This window comes from Paramormyrops kingsleyae, chromosome 6 (assembly GCF_048594095.1).
Source record: "Paramormyrops kingsleyae isolate MSU_618 chromosome 6, PKINGS_0.4, whole genome shotgun sequence".
In the NCBI taxonomy this organism is placed as follows: Eukaryota; Metazoa; Chordata; class Actinopteri; order Osteoglossiformes; family Mormyridae; genus Paramormyrops; species Paramormyrops kingsleyae.
This window is the reverse complement of record NC_132802.1, coordinates 2,117,903-2,142,005: the sequence shown is the minus strand read 5'-3', so window position 1 is coordinate 2,142,005 and position 24,103 is coordinate 2,117,903. Positions and strand designations below refer to the sequence as shown.

The following is a 24,103-nucleotide window of genomic DNA, read 5'->3' as shown; positions in this document are numbered from 1 at the left end:
GCTGGATGGGGACATTGGAGCAAACGTGTTGGGAATATAGTGACTTTATTTGATTAAACACCAGTCCTGAATCGATGAATAAGGCAGCCACAATTACAGCCATTGAGCTGCAAGAAGGGTTAGGGTAACAAAAACCTTTAAACATCATACAGCCAGAACGCAGTATGACGGGTATTGTACATAAAATATAAATCATCTGTGCTTGTGTACGAATTAGCGGGTGGGACAGAACAGTGGCAGAAGTTAAGCACATGAATCAGGACCCTGCATGTATTATAATAACAGCAAAGGTCACCATTATTGACTAACCTGAACAAATGGCAAAAGGGGGCAGAACAGCGAGAGCCCTTCAGTGCTGCAAGGTAATGATCAATGTTAGTGTAATTCCCAGCTCAATAGATAAATGGAACAGTGTGAATTATAAAACTCTATGAATCCCAATGCTGTCAATGCCTTCAGATTTACATACATGATAAATTTTGTACTGCTTTTTTTTTTTTTAAAGATAAGCATTCTGCCTGTTACTGCTGTCCATAATGTTATATCTTTCTTTTAACCGTCCTAAAACGGGAAGCAATGTAACATGATTGAATGCATCCGGTACTAAGTCTGTGCCTTGGTCACTGGAAGGAGAAAAATAGGCAAAATGCTACAAAATATCTATTCTGAGCTGCTTTGAAGCAGTTAACAGGGAACTGAATAAAGCAAATTGTTTTACAATGGTTTCAGTGAATACAAACAAAAGGCTTTCAATATTAAAGTCAATTTATTTATTTGTTTAGACAAATTGCTTACAAATTTACAGCAGCTTGTTTTTCTCAGTCCTACGCAGAAACGGGGAAACAAGCAGCCAGAAACAAAGTGGTCTCAGTACGCAGCTGCATACCTTCAGTTTCTGGTGCAAAAACACCTATCTGCACAAACAACTGATATCTGTGCGCTTGTGAGACATGTCAGAGGATGTGGTCACCCCCAGCTTCCACTGGAGGGCTACTTCCTGCGCTTCACCTGGACCCCGCCCCCTGGGGGATTCTGGGATCGGTTGCTTAGAGACCGTGCGGCCTGCACTACATCCAAGCGGCTCTTCAGCTCTTCCTCACAAGTCGCCACCAGGGCGGCGCTCCTTTCACTGCTCCAGCCGAGCGCTGACGCCACAGAGGCCACACCCACATTCACCACCATCTGTGTGGGGGGGGGGGGGGGGGGGACAGCGAGACAGGCCTGCAGTGACACCCAGCAGAGAGTGACAGATCTGCTCCGGTTTTTAAAATGATCTTCTAAACATTTACATTTTATGGTCACGATAAAGGGCTGTGGGGAAGATTAATCAGAGTGTTTTGGCTGAAATGTACTGAAGGGATCAGTGGTTTACTGTGTGGAATCTTCCAGAAGAAAACCAGGCTCCTGCTGACTGCATCCCAACACAAAATTCTGTCCACCACAATATGAGCACGACACACAAACATCAGATCTGGCCAATGGCATCCAGTCTTCCGCCTCCTCTTTGAAACAGGAAGATGTCCCCCATGACCTTTATTAAATCACACTTATGCTAAAAGCATTACCCCCCCCCAAAGTTTAACTATAAGGACTCGGCATATGCATGTCATTTCAGAAATAACGCAAGGACACCCTGGACGTATGATCATAAACGTGATACTCTGAATGCAAGAGGTCACCTCAGAAACCATCATTTGCGGGACAAACAGGACAGGCGATGGAACATAATGAGGGAGCAGCACTGGAGTGACAGGCCCCAGAGCTACGGCGCCCCCTTTTGGAGAGAGTGCCTCCGACAGCCTCTCAAACAGCTGCAGTGAACCCTGGCAGAAACTCATCTGGTCACTGCACACGAGTGGAGAAATTGAAGTGAGAAGAGAGGAAGAGAGGAAGAGGGGGCCTGTGTCTCACTTAGGAATTACACCCTCGGGCAGCATACAAGAGAAACGTAATAAAACGAAACTCACAAGAACAGATCTCACTCCCGAAATGACAGAAACCAACTCGGGATGAGAAATACATCACTTTCAGGTCCTGGTAATGTCAGCTAGGCTATGATATGAGCTCCTCTAAAAATCAGCGGAGAAACTGCCTTATCGCGACGACCGCAGGGATTTATATAGGATCTGTAGAGTAACATCAGTCGGATGCGTTACAATAAACTGCATTAATGTTGCATAATGAATGGTTGTGTAATCATACGTGTATCACTCTACCAAATGGGTTCCCAACCCATAAGACACAAAAAAAATCCTACAAATATTTGCATAATGATAAATGCTGAATTAGCTGCCCCCTTCGATATCACAATATCCAATATGGGTTAAATGCAGAAGACATATGTCACTGTGGTGCACTGTGGTATGTCAACAATGACAACTAATCACCTTCACTTCACTCTCAATGAGACTAGAGACAAGTGGACAGCGCCACCTTGTGTGCAGAGCTTGAAAGCTCATCTTCATATAAGAGGTCAGGTCACATGTCCCACAGGTACTTACAATGCGGGAGAAATCTAGAAACAGGGCTGTAAATCTAAGCACCCTGAAGTGTCAATCATTTATTCGGCAAATGGTTAGCTTCTCTATCCAATGTGTAAAACACTTACGCTTTGAAAATGCCAGTAACAGAAAAAAGGTGAAACCACCTGTCCAGATGGTGAGTGAAGTACCTGCAGCTCCTGGTTGGAGAGCCGTGTCTCAGGACTGGTCTTGCCCTTCAGGACCATCAGGGTCCTGGCGCTGAACGTCGACGTGCCATCCGCTGGCCGCTCTACTGAATCGGTCACATCTGCTGCAGAAAGGACACGTCTCTCACGCTCTGCTGTTACGTTCATGTCAACAGTGATCACAGTGTTCAATGGCCTGATCAGATTAAGGTGCCCAATAAGGTTAGGGGGGGCGGCAACAGACACACCAAGGTCACCGGTGGGTCGAATTCAACGCGCCGACCCTCCCTCATCCATACGGCTTATCTGCTATGGGGTCACAGTGTGTCACTCTCAGGCCACATGTTACATATTCTCAATAGTAAAGAAAAATACCCCCCCCCCCATGCACCCCCAGGTCCAAAATCTAGCCAGGATCTTCAGAACTCTGTTTGGGTCCTGCTAGAGATGCAATGCATGGGACTCTAAACTAAACTAAACTAAACTAAACTAACCCCCCCCCCCCCCCCCAAGAAGAAAGTTTTGTGCAGGGAAGGTTTCCATATCCCAATCTTTAACGGCTTGTCCCTGCACCCTTTAATATTTCTGATATTTAATAACTCTGTTCCCTTTTCGTAACAAAGGACTTAAATATTGATGACTTTAATAAATGGCGCCCTTTAAAGCTCCCCGCACATCAGGTTTTTTTGGAAAGCAGGGGCGCAGTTGTGAAGGGGGCGAGTGACAGGGGAGTAAATCAAAAGGATTAAATCACGGCGCAGTTAGGGGCCGCATTAGGGGCCGCAGTAGGGGCCCTTTCCTGCTGCCTGGGCTCAACCCCAAACTGACAGCCGCACAAGGCCCCCATCTCCAAGCCCAGTGCCCCTCACTGTAATTAACTTTCTATTAAAAATCACCCCTGCCGTTCACTGCCAAAACACATGACTAACTGCATACAGCTTCCTAACCTTTATCCAGTGCAGGGTCACAGTCACTCTAAAATTGGTCTGCAGACTGCACACAATAAGACACGATATGCACGCACTGGGCAATTCTGAAATGCCAATTATACTAACAGCATGCTTTTGGACTGCAAAAGAAACCTTGGAGCAACCCACACAACATGGGAACATGTAAACACCACACACACAAAGCAGGATTCAAGCCCCACACTCCTGTGCTACTCGGCTGCAGGTTAAGAAAACCCAAAGCTGGGCAAATCTCGTTCTCTGGCTCCACCTAGTGGACAGCTGACCTCATAGCCCCAAAACTGCAACTATGCTCATTAGGAGTAACATTCAGCTTCGCTGGTCACCACTGCGAAGATCCAATGTTGGATAGCTAATGTTGGCAAACATACCACTTTGCTTTAGCTCAAGAGGAAAACTATTCATCTTTTAACCGCTAATCCTGGTCAGAATTGCAGGGCGGGGGGGGGGACATGAGACAGAGACACACTGTGTGCAGACTTCGAACCCCCAGCCCTAGAGTGTGTGAAGTGCTAGACTGTTACCTACTGAGACACCCCAGGTTAGCATACCATCCAAGGGGGTCTGCCTTGTGTTCTGAGCTTCCTGGGGAAGTTCCAGTACTGAGTATGAGGTTGGAAGATCAATGAATGGATTTTTGAGCTATGATCTTTCACTAAAAGGCGCTGAAGTTGCATTCATGGTCCTCCATCTTGCTCTTTGTGGAGCAGCGTCATACCTCCCCGGCTGGGTGCTTGGCTGCCCTCCTGCTCCACAGATTTCAGGTACAGTTGGAGTAGCTCCTTCGCTTGCCGTTGCTCTTCCCTGCGGTCTAGCGCCCCCTGCAGGGCTTCCTGGAGCATGCGTACTTTATCCACCTGGAAACCCAGAGCTGTTGCCAAGTCTGAAGATGGCACGTCCACCAGGGTCTGGGCCACACACACACACACACACACACACACACACACACACACACACACACACACACACACACACAGAAGACACACCGAAACGAACCAATCAGGAATCCTCTCAAAACCTCCATACCACCATCATGTTCTCGGCTCCCCCCACCCCTACCTTCCCCCCCACCTCACTGTAAACCCCATCATCGCCCCGTCTTCAAGGGTCCATTTCCCACAGCAATTTTCTACACTCATCCATGGAATCAAGATTCATTTAAATGTAACAGTTGACCTTGGGTTTGCAGGAAAACGGCTTACAGCATACAAACAGCATTACCGCAGTAGGTATGGTTCTTAGGCTAAATTTACATGAAATTCCTCGGTATGATGTTATTCACTCAGGGTAAAACTGTCGAAGCAGACTTTTGGGGATAAAAGTGCTTCTTCTTGACTATATTTTGCACATATAGGTTTTTCAAAAGGCACCTGGAGCTCCTCTTCAGACATGAGTATGACGCCGGCCAGGTCGTGGCTCAGCCTCACTGCCAGCTCATGCCAGGGCTCAGCACCAGGCACCTTGCTGTCCACGCAGTCCGAGGCCAGCTCTACCGACTCCTGCTTCAGCCAGGCAGTGCCGCCATCAACTGCAAGCAACAAGAAGCCAGCGGTCAGCAAACAGCCCCACGGGAAGCAAGAGGCATGCGAGCAGGGAGGAGCAGGGAGGAGCAGAGGAGGAACACGGCGGACATTAAACCGTACGAGCAGGGAGGAGCAGAGGAGGAACACGGCGGACATTAAACCGTACGAGCAGGGAGGAGCAGAGGAGGAACACGGCGGACATTAAACCGTACGAGCAGGGAGGAGAAGAAGAGGTACGCCGGACATTATACCGTACGAGCAGGGAGGAGCAGAGGAGGAACACGGCGGACATTAAACCGTACGAGCAGGGAGGAGCAGAGGAGGAACACGGCGGACATTAAACCGTACGAGCAGGGAGGAGCAGAGGAGGAACACGGCGGACATTAAACCGTACGAGCAGGGAGGAGCAGAGGAGGAACACGGCGGACATTAAACCGTACGAGCAGGGAGGAGCAGAGGAGGAACACGGCGGACATTAAACCGTACGAGCAGGGAGGAGCAGAGGAGGAACACGGCGGACATTAAACCGTACGAGCAGGGAGGAGCAGAGGAGGAACACGGCGGACATTAAACCGTACGAGCAGGGAGGAGCAGAGGAGGAACACGGCGGACATTAAACCGTACGAGCAGGGAGGAGCAGAGGAGGAACACGGCGGACATTAAACCGTACGAGCAGGGAGGAGCAGAGGAGGAACACGGCGGACATTAAACCGTACGAGCAGGGAGGAGCAGAGGAGGAACACGGCGGACATTAAACCGTACGAGCAGGGAGGAGCAGAGGAGGAACACGGCGGACATTAAACCGTACGAGCAGGGAGGAGCAGAGGAGGAATACGGCGGATATTAAACCGTACGAGCAGGGAGGAGCAGAGGAGGAACACGGCGGACATTAAACCGTACGAGCAGGGAGGAGCAGAGGAGGAACACGGCGGACATTAAACCGTACGAGCAGGGAGGAGCAGAGGAGGAACACGGCGGACATTAAACCATACGAGCAGGGAGGAGCAGAGGAGGAACACGGCGGACATTAAACCGTACGAGCAGGGAGGAGCAGAGGAGGAACACGGCGGACATTAAACCGTACGAGCAGGGAGGAGCAGAGGAGGAACACGGCGGACATTAAAACATGAAGGTTGCTGGTTTGAGTCCCATAATCATAGTACTACTGTAAGGAAGGAACAAAATCTTAATTACAGGTAGTAATAACTTGAAACCCAAATCTAAAAGAGCAGTTCAGAGTTAAAAAAAAGTTCATTGACTAGCAGTCTCACTGGGTGCTTTTTAATTAGTAACACCTCTGCAATAACATAAAACACCAAACATTTCTGTTTAGTATCCCTTTGGGAGCCAATGACTACAAATCTAATTAAGAGCAAAATGGCAAGAACAGAACTGAATGATTCAGTCATAAAAATTATGACACATAAAAAGAAATATGTACAGATGTTAAACATTGCTTGTCAATGGACTTTTGTTATGAAACCAATAAATCTGGAACATTATTACAGAATTAAGCAAGAGTTCTGAGACTTTGTGAGCCTGTATGTAATTGAGTAACTACTGGACTTACTCATCCAGGGATCTGAGTAGCACCCCTAAGGATACATCCAGGTTTGTGTTCTAGACACTTATGCTTAACAGGCAGCCGTTGTATAACGATAATATGCTACATGCCTTCTGAGTGTCAGCTGTTGACATCTATTAAAGAGAAGCTGGGCCTTTGGCTGTATGAGGAAGCTGCATAATCGAGTTCTGCTGATGCTCCTGGACCTGACCTCAGCCCTCCAACCTCCTGGCAGCACAAACATGCGGGAGCCTCTTCTTCAGGCATATCAGGAGACCAGGACACCCACCTTTCGTTTTGGCCGACCATCTGTCCTTATCATGCAAAAGCATGAATTTGGTGTTGGGAGGCAAGCACAGGAAGTAGGCTTCATCCTCCACGATGGTCCCATCCTCTTCCAGGACTACAGAGACGGGGGCATCGGCACGGAACCCCAAAGTCTCACATCCTTACAGCGGGGGAGAGCTTACATTTAATTTAAAATGCATATGCATCCTCAATGAATAAGATTCTAAGCATGAAAAAACTACTGCACTTTAAAACGCAGTATCACCATAAACCATCGTTTCTCAACCCGCTCTTTGGGGACTGCCAGACGGTCCATGTTTTCACTCCCTCCCAACTCCCAGCACAGCTGTACCAAGTATTTGGAATCCTTGATTGGCTAGGAGCTGGGAGGAAGCAGAAACGTGGACCGTCTGTGGACCCTGACGACCAGGTTGAGTAACATTGCCATAAACAGACTCGCCTCAGCATGCGTCCATAAAAAAGTCTGAATTGTAACAGAAATGTTTTCACAGACACATGAACAGACTTCATGCCCCGTGCAGATGCTTTAAGAGGAATGTTGCTAAACCAGGCAACCCCATCTAAAAATAGAATTGCTCTGCAAAAGGTTGCAGTGACTGTGTTAAAGTTTTGCATAGTATTTTATCATTTTGCATTTTACTTTTTTATATTGTATTTTATTGCAAATCATATATGGTTATGCACTATGGCACAGGGAAGAGTTTGATATTGTTGGGGTGCAACTTAATTTAAATACAAGGGCCTATTTATTGGAGAAATGAATGAAGCCAAATTAGATATTGGGGGGTAGACCCCCGTTCCTATGCCCTCGGTTATGTTCATGATCTAATCTGCCCTCTTCATTTAAAAAAAAAACTAAACCACTACAAAGTTGTATTATTTATCAATTACTCTTACGCAAGGAAAACGTCTGTGTATCCAGGGCCGGCTCTACCTTTTCAGGGGCCCTAGGCAACAGGGTTGGGTCCATTCCGGAATGCAGTTGGAATTTAAATCTCCCTCAAATTGCAATTCAATTCCAAATCTGTTCCCCAAAGTTTGTTTTCCGGTTCCAACTCCAGTTCCATTTCCTGGTTTAGATTGGAACTGATGAATGCATTCCAGAATGTCCCCCACCCTGCTAGGCAAAGCTTTGCTTGAGAGGCCCCCTACCCACCCTATTAATGATCATTTCACTTCCTCTGCAGTGCAAGTAATTCAGGGGGCACTAAGCAACTGTGTAAAAAACGAGTTGGCCCCGTGTGTGTGTGGGGAAAAAATGTAAGGTCAATGTTGCTTATTGAAGCTACTTACACGTGAAACACTGTGTTCTTGGGACTGTATCACGAAGCAGGATTTCCTGCTTAGCCGGTTAACTAAATGTTAGGCTAAATGTGAGATGTCTGGGCTAGATGTACAGTAAGATACTTTACAGCGGGGTACCCGAAATCCGACAAGGTATCCAGCAAAACAAGGAATCTGGCGGCAAGCTTCATAAAATTTTATTCCTTCCTATCTAGAGGATTTCACAAATTCAATTCTAACTAGTTACAATGCCAGTTCTCAATATCAGAAATTCTATTTCAGCTAGCAAGATTCAAAGCATTTTTCCCCGATTCTTTCAATGAGTTGGAATTTGAACTAGTTAAAATAAAACTATAAAACTTTAAATTTAAAAATAATTTAAACTGAATATATAACTAGTTACAACTGAATTCCTGATATCAAAAATTGAATTCTCAGCTAGTTAAAAATCCTGAAATCAGCAATTGGCATTTTGACCAATTAAAATTGAATTCCTGATGTCAGAAATTGGTATTTTAACTAGTTAAAAATTATTGTAACTAGTTACAATTGAAATTCTGATATCAAGAATTTGCACTGTAACTATTTATAACAATTTGTTAGATCCTCTACAAATGAATTAAAGCTAAAACGGCTTGCCATAGACTACTAATGTAAGTGAACGAAGATCAATTCCATTTACACTTAAATCAGACAAGTCGCCCAGCTATTTAGGGAATCCTGCTTCGTAATATCGGACCCCACCTTTCATACAGTAATGAAAACACTAATCATGCCCATCAAGAACACGTAACACGAAAAAAAAAACCTTTATTTGCGCCTATGTTTACACGCAAGATAAATCGATCTAATCCGTAATCCCATTTCTGATGAGTTTTTTGACAGTTTACATCAGGGTATATTGGTTCCATTGTGTCAGACATACGCCGCTTATACGCATTTTAGGAATGAAGAAGATGAAGCTTACTGCCTCTGCACGTCAAGTCTGTACATGACACACAAACATGAGTTCGGCACGCAATTAGGAAGAGCGAAGTCACACATTAGTCTTCAAAACGAAACCTGAAACGGGCGCGTTTAATAGTTATCAAAATTTAAACCCCAAAAGCGCCCAATGCGCAAGGTTATCTTTTAAACGTGGCGCCAAACTTTGGGGAGTCGCTTTCTAATGGAACCCGTCAGTGAAGCCCCCCTTATTCAGACTGCATTAGTCCAAATGACCCTAAAATAACAATAACATTGAGCGCGGTGCAGCTGCCGCTCGTAAGCACACTCACCTCTGGCTTTAAGCTGTGCCAAAGACGGCACCGCCAGCCCGAACGTATCCTCACGGCTGTGATTACACACTTTACAAGGTTTTAACTCTGACATTGATATTTCCACGCCCTCCCCCACCCCCCAACAAATTAACAGCGATTAAGTACTTAAAAAAAAAAAGAAGGAAAAAAGAACGACAAAAGAAGACGAAATTCTGGACAGCCCTACTCGTGCAATGTCCACTGGTTGTTTCCCTTCGTTTTTTTTATTTTTTATTGAAAATGGGCTTATGGGAAATGTAGTGGAAAAACAGGCCTATATATATACAGTACACACACGGCGTCTCCCTCCCTCTCAGACGATACACGCATCTAGGTAGCCTACACTATTTACAAAAAGATTTCAGCAACGATCCCATACCATTCTGCTCAAATACGATACAATTCAGCTCGGAATAAAAGCAATTTTAACAAGTTTACCACGCATTGAAGTATCTTAATTTAAGTAAAAACACATTCATTTTGTCCATAACAAGTCATCGTTTTTATTTTCCGCTGCAAAAACTATTTAAGAATTTAGGTAAGCCTAACTGAAGTTGATCAGTTCATAACATTAAAAAATTACAATAATAATAACTTAACGGGAGACTAGATCAGTGACGACTTCGACCCTTCTCCTAAATTCGAGTCGGATGTTGAATCGTCGCAACAGGACTTCCGATCAGAAACAGCCTCCTGCTTCCAGAACTCAAAGACAGTTTTTTTTTTATCCAGATGGCCAACTCTCATGTTATATCCGTCTTTAACTTTCTAAGCGGGGGTTTCCGCTCCACTCAGAGTAATACTAGGAGTACGCATGCGTAAATTGTTGCAGAGAGTTAAATAAAAAATAAGTTCAATGTTTTTTATGAGATGTTGCACGTACTTTTTTTCAACGAAATATATGTTAAGACCGCAAACTTCTTGGGGACGCCCTCATGTAGCAGAATTATGTCTGATTTTTAGGGGAATTGCGTCACGCTTCCAAATCCAGGCAAAGCAAACGCTGACATGCCGGAGCGGTGCGGGAGCGAGGCGTCTCGTATGTCTCCGGAGCGTCTCCGACTCGTCACTCCATTAGCCGGCCTGCCGGCGCGCGCTGATCGGGGTCCGACGGGCCGGCCTGCACAGGCTGGGGAAGATGGCGCCTTCCGAGCAAGCCGAGCAGCAGGCGCAGGTTGTGTGTTTAAACGCTTTAATTCCAGCATGCATTCTTCATGAGTCGTAATGTCCGTGTCTCTTTTTTTCCTCGTTAGCACCCGCGATACGGCAGGATTCAGTTTGTGCTAGCGTTGGGAGGGGTGGGGGGCTCAAAAAAGACAACAAAGTTACCCAGCGGAGTGCTTCACCTTCCCGTCCCCGCGTTTGACAGGTGCAGGCCGAGTGGCGTTTCCGTGTTGGATTCCCCTCCAGGAAAAAAAACGCAAAGAAGTTTTATGCCCGACTGGTTAACGCCGTAAAGTAGCCCCCCGGAAGCCGAGTGTGGACGGCGTGTCGGGCCGCGGCGCGGCGCTATAAACGCCATGTAGCGTCCTGCGGAGCGGCGTGGCGGTGGTCCGCTTTGCCCGCGCTGGGCTGCTGCAGCGGCTTTTGGATGCACATGAGGACTGTAAACCAGTCAGCCCAGATATGTTTAACATAATCTTAGCCATTTTCTTAATTCGTGTAGGAAGAGGAGGATGTTACAGGCAACATGCCGGCTCTTCGTGCGCGGATCAGGGTTATGGTTACAGGCTAATTGTTCAGTGATGATCTAAGCACCCCAAAGCAGTTAACCATTACCGGCATGACGAAGTGATAAAATGTCGGTGTTCAGAAAACCTTCAGTGTGCTTCACCATGCCTGCGTGGAGGAGCCGCTGGGTATCTCTGCTTACTTTAGGACATGTCCTTTTAATTTGCTTTTAAGAGAAAAAGGTCTTCACGCGCAATACACTACGGTTTGTATAATCCACCTGTTGGGTTGTATTAACGTACTGTATATGGACATCTATTTAACCAATTTAGCAACAGATTCACTAATTCATTTTAATTCAGCCTCGGTGTTTTATAAATCTGCTTTCTGTAGTTAAGCATTTTATTGGTATTTTGATATTTAAGTGGTTTGGTAGTTAGTGGAGACTTAATCCACTGTGGGTGAACAGCATTAGGCTCAGCTTTTCTGGGTCAGTGTCGGTATTGACCCCAAAACGCACAAACTGTGGTCCTGACTGCAGTCTTGTGCAATCCGGAGAAGCCTTTTGAGCTCTTGTTACAGATAACAGACTGGGCCATTTTAATTATACATGCAATACCGAGTGTCAGTGTCTAGGTTGTTTTTTTTCGTCAGGGTTTGATGACCTGAAGCTGGAAGCACATCGGCGATCTTTGACCAGTCAATATGACCGTCAGTGTTACAACAAGAGTGTTGCCCTTATAGGTCACTGCTAACACTTTTGTTCCCTCTGCCCTTGAAATAGAAATGCTGTCAGGACTAAGCAGCTGTACCTGTTGCTGACAGAATGCTGTTGTACTTTTGGTTTTATAGAAATGATTAACTTTGTTGATGTGTAGTGGTGTGCAAAAGTCAGTCCCATGAGAAGACAAATTACTTTGGATGTGAGCTTTCTGTCTTTTAAGTAACGTAAGTGACAGCTTGATTGACCATGCTTGATATTTACTACCTCTTCAGACAAAAGCTGCCAGATGCAATAGTGTCTGTCTTTGCATTGTGAAAAAATAACTTGGAGAGGTATAGCTGTTTGATCTGTGGTCTTTGGTCTCTGAACTTAACTTGGATCAATCTATGTAATCAGTAATCAATCAGTAATCTATGGATATTTATAACTTAACAGAAGCACTGCTTTTCGGAAGACCTGGATTACGTGCCATCAGTTGGAGATTAATTTCTTTCAGATATAGGTGGTATAGGTATTGATTCCTTTAAATGCAGCCACTGGTATGGTACCATGCTGGATAGGCGGCGTTGATTGGATGAGGGGCATGTGGTATGGTACTGTGCTGGATAGGCGGCGTTGATTGGATGAGGGGCATGTGGTATGGTACTGTGCTGGATAGGCGGCGTTGATTGGATGAGGGGCATGTGGTATGGTACTGTGCTGGATAGGCGCCGTTGATTGGATGAGGGGCATGTGCTATGGTACTGTGCTGGATAGGCGCCGTTGATTGGATGAGGGGCATGTCTGTCACCACAGCAGCCTGTAGGATGCAGTTATGTGTGGGTCAAAACATTTTCCTTAGACTTAACCTTCGGAGTCGTTTTATTGGTACAGAATTGATGGTGGACTGCTGGACCCGCAGAGCTTTTGTGATAACGGCCCTAGTGTGTTAAAAAAAATCAGACCAGGTGACTCTTCAAGTGTATGAGAGTAAATAAGGTTCCTTCATCATTTTAACTTGTTACTCATGTCGTGTGGCAGCTGTAACTGGAAGATGAATATCTCTGTTGCTTATTTTGTATTGGGATTCAAATCTGCCAAATGACAGATCCCAGTGTCCTCCTTAGACTGTGTCCTTAGACTGTGTCCTTGGACTGTGCTGCTCACACTGGGGGGTCGGACCATGTGTCGCTCCTCGGCCTGGCTTGGGCCCACGTAGGATTGCAAACATGGAAATATAGAGTTTATTTCATCTGAGTGATGCTGTATGAAGGTGCTGCCACAGGTCGCCTGGACACCGGCGTGGCTGACAACATGGAGAAATGATCAGTGGTTTAATGAAGTTTAAACCATTGTTCAGGATGAACACCCCTCTGGTTACGATGTAAACTCCTCTAATGCTGAAGTTTTACGGTACCTGTATGCATATCGCTGGATTTCTTCTCCTTTGTTATCTTAGCCTATTGTACTTAAATGACTGAAATAAACTGAAGCCAGACCACATGATCGATCTCTGCCCCCACCCTTTCTTTATAGGGTGCTTCTGCTCTTGTGGTCATTTGGTTTTTTCTTCTTCTCAGCTGGGTGGCCCAAGCGGCTCAGGCTCGTGTTCCCTCAGGGATGTACGCTGGAGATTGTAGGCGTGGTGATTGTAGGCGGGGGGGGGGGGGGTAGGGGGGTTGGCTTGTGCTCCCTCTAAGAAATGTCACGTGATGAATGTGTTGGTTTTTTTTTAACCAATTGTAGGATCTTGTGTTTTCATCCAGTTTGTGCCTTTACGTGGCTTCATGTAACCCAGCGGTGGCCTGTCTTATCCGCAAAGGGCCGGTGTGTGTGCAGGTTTTTGGGGTAACCTTTAGGTCAGCTGTTCAAACCCAGGTGTGAGGACTCTTCAGCCAATCAGTCCTCTAATTAGTGACCTAATTAGGGAGTTGCTGCGACAAACCTGCATACACAGCGGCCCTTTGCGGGTAAGATTGGCCACCCCTGCTGTAACCGCATTTTAATATAGTCGGCGAATAAGGGCGCAATGCCTAGTGCGGCCACTAGATGGCTGCATTCTAACACAAATCTCCTGTTATTTCCAGACCACTGCCCTGTCCAAAGAAGACGCGGAACCGAGAGAAGCGCTGGTAAGACTTTAGTACTGTGCTCACTGCACATGTCTGACTGAATAACCCAGTGTGAACTCATGAAGCTGCATAATTGTATAAATCTGTAAGATTGTACCTCCATCCTGATCAACCCTCAGCTTCGTAGGGCAAAACTCAGGAACATTTATTGCAGAGCCCATTTAGATAGATAGATTCTTTATTTGTCACATGTAGTTATAGCTGCTACAACATACAGCGAAATGCTTTTTCTGGCAAAAAGTGCCCCGGCTGTGCTATACATACAAAAGGAATAAGTACCAACATCACAGAAAGATAAAATATATATAATACACAATAGTATACAGAACACTGCACTGTGAAAGTATAAATTGCACTGTATACAGATTGCACTGTGAAGATATAAATCTCACTGTAGGTGTGCCATAAAGTGCAGATATTTTATAAGTTATGGAACTGGATAGTAGAAGACTGTGGTGTGTGTGTCGTTGTCCGTTATGTGCTGTGGTTGAGGAGTCTCACTGCTTGTGGGTTAAAAACTCTCCTAAACCGTTCAGTTCTTGAGGCGTTTCCCTGACCTCAGTGGCCTGAACAGCTTGTGGGCGGGATGGCTAGAGTCCCTGGTGATCCTGGTGGCCTGGGATCGGCACCTTTCAGCATAGATGTCCTGCAGGGCTGGTAGAGAGGTTTATAGATTTATAGATGTTTTGAAATGTGGCTTCATCAGCTGGCATTGTAGCGTGGTGCGAGGTGAGGACACAGATTCCAACTCGCTTGTGCCCCACGGACCTGTGCGGCCGCATGCCCTTTGCTAGAGGCAGCTCGTGGTGCTGGCCGGATCCTCCCCGGATCCTCTCCGGCTCTCTCCATTCTCAGAGATCCTTTCCTGCCCAGGCCGTTCCTCTTTGGCAGGGCTGCCAGTTTGATGTGACTTTCGTTTCCCTCAGCGGTGACACTTTTGTTGCGTTTTCAGTATTGTGGCTGATATTAGAAACCGCCGCTTCACCTCAGGTCCCAGGCTTTGCCCTCGACTCTGTATCCGTATCTCAAAGGGCAGCGTAATGGGAGATGCGGGGGGGGAGTGTCCTGCACCTTTCTGCAGATGGCAGTGCAGGACCTTAGCCTTGGCACTGCCCCCCCCACCCCAATAGTGACTTTCACTAGTGCTCTCCTGTTGGTCTCCCCACCCAGCAGCCCCTCGCGCCCTGCCTCAGAGACACACTCAGACATCTTCTCATAGCAGGAGCAGATCTTGACGACGATGCATCTGATTCAGAAAGTCGCTGACAAGTTGGTTTTTGTTTTGTTTTAACCCCCCAACCCCCCCCCCCTCGACTAGCTGCTCTTTCCCAGTTAAGTGGATTACCACAGTGCAGGATAATTCCTGTCACAAGGAATTATTTGGACGAGGTGAATAATTGAAATTTGTCTGAAAGAATTGTGGCTGGATAGCAGGATGGGGCTGCCATTGGGAGATTGGAGGGGGGGGGACAGCCCTAACGGGTTGTGACTCACCTCATGGTATCAGATAGGCCTGGGCACCAAGCTCTGCCCTCACTTGCTCCCGCTCACTTTATAAGTCATGCAGTGGACACCTTGGCTCATATGAGGTGTCTGGATATTTGGGTCCGATAACCAAGCAAAAAATTACAAAAAAAAGCTTCAGTGTATGTTAGGTTTGACTTTCTATGGTTTTCCGGTTATGAAAGGTACCTGGGACCTGCACCTGCCATCTAATGCTTCAGTCTAATCAATGATTTAAGGTACCTTATGTTAAGGTCCTCCGATACCTGAGAGAGAGAGTGCCTGGAAAGTGCTTAAATGGCTAACATTGGTGCCCCCTGCTGGAGAGGAGGACTGGCCTGTTCAAGTGTGGCAGGTTGGTACAGAGTGCACTAGCAGCAAGGGTGGGTTTTGGGGGTGGGCGGTACAGCTTGTGGCAGAACCCACCCACCCACAGGATCAGCCCCCTCCCTGCTGCGTATCCCTGCTGCATCTCCGAACATCACTGGCCTGCTGTTGAAAGGGTTTGGGGGTGTTTCACGGGGCTGGGGCATGGGGGGGGGGAGGGGAGGGGAGTGGGGGAGGGGGATAATAAAAAAAAAAAAAAAAAGAAAGTTGTCAGAAGAACATCCCAGTCTCACGGCAACTTCAAACGCTCCCCTTCCCCAGGATATTAGGCGACTGTGATGAAAAATTTAGCGAGCGTTAAAGACGAACGCTTTGAAGTGATCTGTTTGGGCTTGGCAGCCTCCGAATTTCCGGAGCCCCTCTGCTGCCACGGCAGGATCCCCCCGGTGCTGTGAGGGCGGGAAACACACACACACACACAGACGCACACACACACACAGACGCACACACACACACACAGACGCACACACACACAGACGCACACACACACACGCACACACACACGCACACACACACGCACACACACAGACGCGCGCACGCGCACGCACACACAGACGCGCGCACACACAGACGCGCGCACACACACACACACACACACACACACGTGCCTGTGCATGGCCGCCGTCAGGGGCCCCCGTTGCTGGCGTTGCCCCCCCTGCTTGCCCCTTCTGCTTTTCCCACCTCCTCTTTTCTAATTCCTTTCTCTCCTCTTTAATTCCCTTCTTTTATCTAGCCCCCCCTGCCCCACCCTGCCCCGAGTGATGGTGGACATCTGTTGCTCGTATGCTTGGTTTGGGAAAACAGTGTTATCTTTGCCTGGGGGCCAGCTGACGTCGTCCGCCCCCCTTGTCAGAGTGAGGCCTGTGCTTATGGCCATTCAATCACATCATCATCATTTTTTTCTTGATTTAAATGCTTCCTGGGAGTTTCCTTTCGTCAGCTTAATTTCTTCTGTGATGTGTTCGCCGCAGACGCACGGAGCCTCCGAATGGCCCTGTCCGGTCCTGCGAGACCAGGCTGCACTCTCAGCCGGTCAGGCAGCATTTTAATATGTCCACTGTTCTTTTCTCATTACTTTTTTATAGTGATTGCAGTCTTCCTTCAGGAAGGGTGACTTTCGGCCATTGCAGGGTGCGTAACTGACCAGGGATGGCGCTGTGGAGCTCAGCTACGCTCCATTTACCTGGTGGGTTTGGGGGGGCATTTCTGGATCTCTGTGTGTTCATCTTGGTCTCGGGGGAGGATAAGGGCTGTGGGGGTAATAGGGGGGACATATCTGAAGCTGGTGTGCAGACATCCTTCTTAGTGCTGCGTGAAATGGCTTTTTATCGAGGGTCATGTTTAGTGGAAACCATTTTAAATGCCTTTTTTGGGGTCCTGATAGATTAACTCTTTAACGGTAATACTTTCCCAGTTACAAAATGACAGGTGTTTCACTTTCGGGGGGGGAGGGGGGGGTGCAGTGCGGCAGTGGCCAGTGACCCCGTCTGATGATGTTCTTAAAGTGCAGCTCATTGGCGGTTAATGACACTGACGCTGAGGCTGCCGGTTTATCGCCCGGGGGTCCGTTTCCGGAGTGGTGTGGTGACCGGGCCGTTCCAAGGACGCCTGGCACTCGGGTCACCTAATTGCCTTTTATGATTATGGCCGGGCGTCAGATTTACTGCACGGCCTTCTTGCGCGAGTGAGCCTGCAGCCACAGGCGGGTGGGGGGGTCTCGCTCCGTCTCTGGAAGCCAACTTCTGCTTGTCTCTTGCTTGTCTTTCTTTTTCTTTAGATTTACATTTCTTTATAGTTTTGTTTTTTTTTTTTCTTTGAGGGTGGGGCGTTAGCACATGAGCGGGGGGGATGACACAGAGCTGAACTCCTCATTCTCGCTTCGGACTGTCCTGCGAAGGCGTCCCAGAGTTCAGCGTCCGTCTGTTTTCTGTGCAGCTCCATTTAAGAGCAGTTTCGTTCCATCTGCCTTCTTATAAAATTCTGCTTTTTCCCACGTGATCCATGAGCAGAAGAGCTTCACCGTTTTTGTAAACGTAGGTTTGCGATCGGGGGATGAGACAACAGTTCTAGCAATTTGTTTTCCTCAACAGCGGCTCTTTCAGGTGGATTGCGCAGCCTGCTTGGCCGACCGCGCGAGACCGTCCCGCTTTAGCCGGGCCCGACCGCTGAGACCGTCCCGCTTTAGCCGGGCCCGACCGCTGAGACCGTCCCGCTTTAGCCGGGCCCGACCGCTGAGACCGTCCCGCTTTAGCCGGGGCCCGGCCGCTGAGACCGTCCCGCTTTAGCCGGGGCCCGGCCGCTGAGACCGTCCCGCTTTAGCCGGGGCCCGGCCGCTGAGACCGTCCCGCTTTAGCCGGGGCCCGGCCGCTGAGACCGTCCCGCTTTAGCCGGGGCCCGGCCGCTGAGACCGTCCCGCTTTAGCCGGGGCCCGGCCGCTGAGACCGTCCCGCTTTAGCCGGGGCCCGGCCGCTGAGACCGTCCCGCTTTAGCCGGGGCCCGGCCACTGAGACCGTCCCGCTTTAGCCGGGGCCCGGCCACTGAGACCGTCCCGCTTTAGCCGGGGCCCGGCCACTGAGACCGTCCCGCTTTAGCCGGGGCCCGGCCACTGAGACCGTCCCGCTTTAGCCGGGGCCGGCCACTGAGATCGTCCCGCTTTAGCCGGGTTTGATGGTCAGTAGAGGAGCGGACATAGAAGCGCCCTGGGCATTCGGCTGCATCGTGCTGCAGCATGTAGTGTTCTTAACGTTCTCCGGTTGAATTGGCGCGAGCATGGCCCACCGTCACGCCTTCTGTTGGGCTCCTAATCAGAGTCTCCCCACCCCCCCACCCCAACTTAATTAACTCACCACTGGTGCCTAGGAAGCTGCTGTCTAATTGTGGCTCCCCCGCCCTGTGACATGGCGAGCGTGACGTGCTCAGTGCACGCAGAACACAGGCAGCGTGAATGGGCTACACGTGCTTAACCACTGGCGTAAACACTGCTGTGAAACACGTAAAGAACATTATTCTTCCAGAATCACTGCAATTTCTCCTGCCTTTAATACCTGTCAGATTACTTAATGTAATTGCATTGCTTCCTCCCGAGGCCTACCTGGCACTGAGCAGCCTGGGGTTGTGAGTTGTAGGGTGGCCCTTCTTTGGAAGCCCGCAGCTGGGCATCTGCCCCCTGACTGCTGGGGGTGTCAAGGCTCCTTTTGGCACTTTGTCTTGTGCTGTTGGAGCTGGGCTTGGCCGACGGCTCGGCAGTCAGAGCCTTTAGCTGTTGTCCAATCCTGGAGTTTCTTCTTTTTTGCTGCCCTCATGAACTTGGACGTCCATAACGCTGTAATCGGGTCGAGGAAGCTCCGTGTTTTTGTGTTTTTCTGTACTACAAGGACCCGTTTTAAGACTGCATGATGAAGCAGAACTGAGACTTTAATTAGCCTATGGTGAGTGTCTGAGGGCTTTTTAATACCAGAAAATACGTTACTGTAAACAATATGGTGACAGGGCTGTAATTTCGACGCTCATGAGTGAGTCACACAGCAGAGCGTGTCATTATTGCGTACATCTTGCCTAAAAGGTGACAGAAATATGACCCCGTTTTAATTACAGTAGAGCTGTTTTTTAATGGTTTTTTATTTTTTAGAGGTTGGGAATCTGACATGCAGACCACTGTTTTTCTTTGTAATTATTGTTTGCTATGTTTCGCTTTTTATTTCATTTTTATTTTCTCTTCATTTCTGTCTGGGACTTCAGCGACAGTTGAAGGTCGCTAATTTTCCATTGTTAAATTTGCCCCACCCGTGTGAACTCGGGACAGGATGAAGGACTGTGCTGGTTGGCTCACCCCTGTCTGGGTGCCCCCGTCCCTCTCGGCCCACGGTGTCACTCGACATTCCTAATTACAGCCCGTCGCGTTGATTAGCCTGAAAAGCAATTACGGCGGCACTGTGCCATGGGCGACGGACGTGGGATGGATGCTGACTGGCCGGACGTGTCCCTCGCTGTGTTTTGGGCACATCAGCCACACTGTCAGCTCTCCTCCGCCTCACCATCTTCTCACTGGATTTTAATGAACTGGAATGTGATGGAAGGCTTGGTTTCAGGAGGACACGTCAGCGGCGTGATCAGAGAGCCGCTTTCAGGCAGGAGCAGCCTGGCATCCAGAGTCTTGCTCTTCTCAGGAGAGCCTCTTGGAGATGGGCTGACCCCAGGTGTGGTGGTCTGAACATCTCCCACCCACAGACGGGTGTGGTTGTAATGGGGTCAGCTGTTTCCAGTTTAGGGGTGCACCTCCTTCCTGGCTTGCTGGTAAGCCCAAACTGCTTTTTTTCCCCAAAATCCTGGAAGCCTGGCGAATCAAAGAGAGGGGGAGAGAGAGAGAGAGAGAGAGAGATGCAGAATCGCTAATCGACACGTTGGGAATGTTCGCTTGCCGGCTTCCTGGTAAAAGCCGTTAGCTGCTAATTCATCCATGGGCTCCCCTGCTGGGCCAGTTACGCGCTTGCATCGGGCAGGATTCCCACGGTGCGTTTGTAGCTACACAGCCTGAAAAACTCCTCTCTCCGTAATTATTTAACATTACACGCCGGCTTAAAGTGGTTATCAGTGGAAGGACATTAGCAAGGGGCCCAGAAAGTTATTTAATCTGGGACGAGGCTCCGTTCCTGCCTATCCGGGAGGGCCGCTTAACTTCACGCTTTTCTACTGAATTGACTCCAATTTCGGCTCTTATTGGACCGAGGAGTTTGCTGCTTTATTTCCATGAACTCAGGAGAGACGTAATTCAATTCGGCAGTGATGGCGGCAGCCCCGACTTTAATTAACTAATTCTGCAAAGTTATTTTTTTTTTTAACATTACTGTACTTAATGAAACTTCAGTGAGTAACAGAGAATGATATGAAACTCAAAGGCGGCAGTGGGACGATGTTCTCGCGTCCTTGACCCCTTTGTCTGTGATACGTCGGCCTGCACGCAGTATCCAGCCAGCTGGGCTGGTCTGCTGGGACCAGTCTGAGCTGGTTTTCATGGTGACTTGCCCATTGCAGTCAAGGCAGCAGTTTGACTGGTTCCTTCAACTACAGTGGCTCTGGCTGGCTGATGTCAGTGAAGCATTAATATGTGTTCGCTAGTTAAATAGGTCATTATTTTAACGCAGGGTGTTTGGCTGGAGTTGTTTAGGTCAGCAGGCTTATGGTGCAGTGTGAAAGCAGGCCGGCTGCTGAGATGTAAAGCCCCAGCAGGCCGGCTGCTGAGATGTAAAGCCCCAGCAGGCCGGCTGCTGAGATGTAAAGCCCCAGCTATTTAGCAGCTGGTGTCACTGTTTTGGTTACACTGCATGTGTCTCTGCTTGGTTACGCTCTTTGGCTGCAGCATTGCACTGGATATAGGGGTCACTATTTAGCTACTCATGGTTACACTGCTTAGCAACTGGTGACACTGTTGTCGCTACAGTGGTCACTGTTTAGCTGTGTTTGGTTACACTGTTGGGCTACAGGAATCGCTGTTTAGCTCTTACAAGGTTGCACTGCGTAGCTACAGGGTTACACGCTTTGGCTGTAGGGGTCACTGTTTAGCTTGGTCTACATTTTTGCTCCCTCCCAGCTCCCTGTGGACTGTCTAAGGGGTCCCCGAAGACTGGGTGGAGAAGCACTGGTTGAGGTCAGCACTGGTTACTCCAGCTGCATGGTTAAACTGTTTGGCTCCTTCTGTGGTATACCGCCCCCCCCTCACAGCTAATGCAGCCGCCTGCACATGCCACGTAAATATAATAAAGGAACTCGCTTGCACTTCCACGCCGCGGTGTCTGCCGTAATTCATGTGGACTGGAGGCGTGTTGCATTGTGGGAGCGGCGTGAGCGGACCAATCGCTCGTTTGTCACCTTTAATGAATGGCGGGATGTAAATTATGAAGTTGAGCTTCCAAATGTAAATGCACTTTATTTTAGTCCCCTAATGCAAGCAACCCTCTCAATACATTATGGGGGGGGGGATAGCTGGGGGTAGGGGTGGGGGGGGGACATAAAAATTCAGACTCTTTTTCACAATCAATAATAAACACAAAAGACTGTAGGTGGGGGGAGGGGTATTATATAATATAAGGGGTTCAGATCATAAATTACTGCTTGAAAACAGGCTTGTAGACTAAAAACATAAATACATTAATGTTATTAATAATGTAGTGACTAATAGTTCCATCAGTACAGTAATAGCAGTTTAATGGAATATGACAGCAAGGATATATTACACTCTGCAGCATTAGATGGCACCCCACAGGACATTTGTCACCGTTTTCTTAAACATACTTTTTCTGATTGTTTTGTTAAACTAATTGCTTAATTTTTTTAAACACCCCCCCATACACACACACTCTCTGTAACCTTTCCTGTCAGGAGGAACATGTAGCAGCCGTAAATGAACATGTTCCCCCGCCGTGTTTTTTGACGGGAGATAACGGGACTGCAAGGCAAAGGCAGGTTTAGATGTGGGGCTGTACCTGCGATGCCTGGGGGGGGGGGGGGGGGGCTCCGTGCCCCCTCCGCCGATGCCCTCCTTTCCACACGCGCCTCTAGCGCTTGTCCGTGGCTTTGTAACTGTATCCTGTAACTGTAACTGTATCCTTTTCCTTTTGGTGCGTAATGGTGCCACTGTCATTCCGGTAGCTACTCTGGAAGGTTATTTATGCTCTTTGCCGCGTTTCACTTATTGTTTTGTTTTTTTTTTTTTTGCTTTTCAAAAAGCAAATGTTAGCTCCCATTAATTGTGTTCAAATGATAAATAGTATGCGGAATGCAAAGGTGCTGTTATTGAGATTTGAATTCCACACCGAAGAGCAGCCCACGTCCAAGCTGACGAGCTTGATGTTGATTAAAATATTCCCATATTACGCTATTATTACAGCATATCAGGATAGATAAACACGCCGTCGTCATGGCCCTAACGACTGATGAAGAGATCGTCAGTCATTAGCTCCTGTGTGCACTCCTGCTTTATTACATTCTTTTTAATGTGTGAAGAATAAAGACGTAACTGTCTTTCTGCAGCTGTGGGGCCATAAAAGGGGAAACTGGAAAAAAGAGCTTTATTTTAGAGTCTTGGATGAAGTTTGTAAGTTTGTTTTTCCTGATGTTGATGTATTGCTTTTTAATCGTGTTTGTGAGCCCTTAAAAACCAATACGTTTTTGGTCCTTCTCTCTGCATCTGAACCCCATAAATGCACCATCTTCACAACTGACGCCTTTGAGTCCCCTGGGCTGGGGGGCGTTCCAGTGAGACGGTGCTGCAGCAGTGGCGACGTCTGTCTGTCTGTGATCACACAGTGGTACGCTTTTCGTATGATGCTGAGCGTGTGTCCCTGTCCTCTTCCTGTTTGCATCGCGTTCTTTTAGCGTGATGCTGAGCGTGTGTGTCCCTGTCCCCTTCCTGTTTGCATCGCGTTCTTTTAGCGTGATGCTGAGCGTGTGTCCCTGTCCCCTTCCTGTTTGCATCGCGTTCTTTTAGCGTGATGCTGAGCATGTGTGTCCCTGTCCCCTTCCTGTTTGCATTGCGTTCTTTTAGCGTGATGCTGAGCGTGTGTGTCCCTGTCCCCTTCCTGTTTGCATCGCGTTCTTTTAGCGTGATGCTGAGCGTGTATCCCTGTCCCCTTCCTGTTTGCATCACGTTCTTTTAGCGTGATGCTGAGCGTGTGTGTCCCTGTCCCCTTCCTGTTTGCATCGCGTTCTTTTAGCGTGATGCTGAGCGTGTGTGTCCCTGTCCCCTTCCTGTTTGCATCACGTTCTTTTAGCGTGATGCTGAGCGTGTGTGTCCCTGTCCCCTTCCTGTTTGAATCGCATTCTTTTAGCGTGATGCTGAGTGTGTGTCCCTATCCTTCCTCTCCTCTTTGTGTCACATTCTTTCCTAATGTGTGACACTTTTGGCAAACATTCACTCCCACACACACTCGTGCATTTTCTGCATCTTGGGTGCACGTGCCAAACAGGTGTCCGTCTATCCGAGCATGAGGCCAGTGGTGCCCCCAGCCAGTGTGTGACCCCAGATAAGCCATCAGCCTCCTTGGGCCCAGTACACACGTAAGTGGCAGTTCAGTTTGGGGTCCTGCCCTGACAGAGGC

The 24,103-nt window shown here is 48.2% G+C and overlaps 2 protein-coding genes across 5 annotated transcripts in view; one reads left to right on the top strand and one right to left on the bottom strand.

Moving 5' to 3' along the window:
• Positions 1–747: 747 nt before the first annotated feature.
• On the bottom strand, positions 748–10,286 carry dffa (DNA fragmentation factor, alpha polypeptide). 3 transcript variants are annotated; one of them, XM_023793479.2, is made up of 6 exons: positions 10,053–10,286; positions 7,013–7,171; positions 5,007–5,164; positions 4,355–4,544; positions 2,672–2,793; positions 748–1,182 (listed from the first exon to the last, which is right to left on the bottom strand). In XM_023793479.2, the coding sequence occupies exons 1-6, from the start codon at positions 10,057–10,059 to the stop codon at positions 991–993; spliced, it is 828 nt and encodes a 275-aa protein (XP_023649247.1). In that variant the 5' UTR covers positions 10,060–10,286; the 3' UTR covers positions 748–990. The 3 variants fall into 3 exon arrangements, with proteins under 3 accessions (XP_023649247.1, XP_023649246.1, XP_023649245.1); XM_023793478.2 differs by lacking the exon at positions 10,053–10,286 and adding an exon at positions 9,594–9,869 and having other exon boundaries at positions 2,672–2,790; XM_023793477.2 differs by lacking the exon at positions 10,053–10,286 and adding an exon at positions 9,594–9,857.
• Positions 10,287–10,645: 359 nt separating this feature from the next.
• Positions 10,646–24,103, top strand: part of pex14 (peroxisomal biogenesis factor 14) — a 54,965-nt gene continuing 41,507 nt past the window's right edge. For both annotated transcript variants that reach the window (XM_072713365.1, XM_023793476.2), the window contains exons 1-2: positions 10,646–10,788; positions 14,076–14,120. In XM_072713365.1, coding sequence (XP_072569466.1) covers positions 10,753–10,788; positions 14,076–14,120 — 81 coding nt within the window. In that variant the 5' untranslated portion in view covers positions 10,646–10,752. The remainder of the gene's footprint in view (positions 10,789–14,075; positions 14,121–24,103) is intronic.

Coding starts and splice junctions, on each gene's coding strand:
- dffa (XM_023793477.2), bottom strand. CDS start 9,687: ATGTCAGAGTTAAAACCTTGTAAAGTGTGTAATCACAGCCGTGAGGAT. Junction 7,172..9,593: donor GGCACAGCTTAAAGCCAGAG/GTGAGTGTGCTT, acceptor CCCCGCTGTAAG/GATGTGAGACTTTGGGGTTC. Junction 2,794..4,354: donor CCAAGCACCCAGCCGGGGAG/GTATGACGCTGC, acceptor TCCTTTCTGCAG/CAGATGTGACCGATTCAGTA.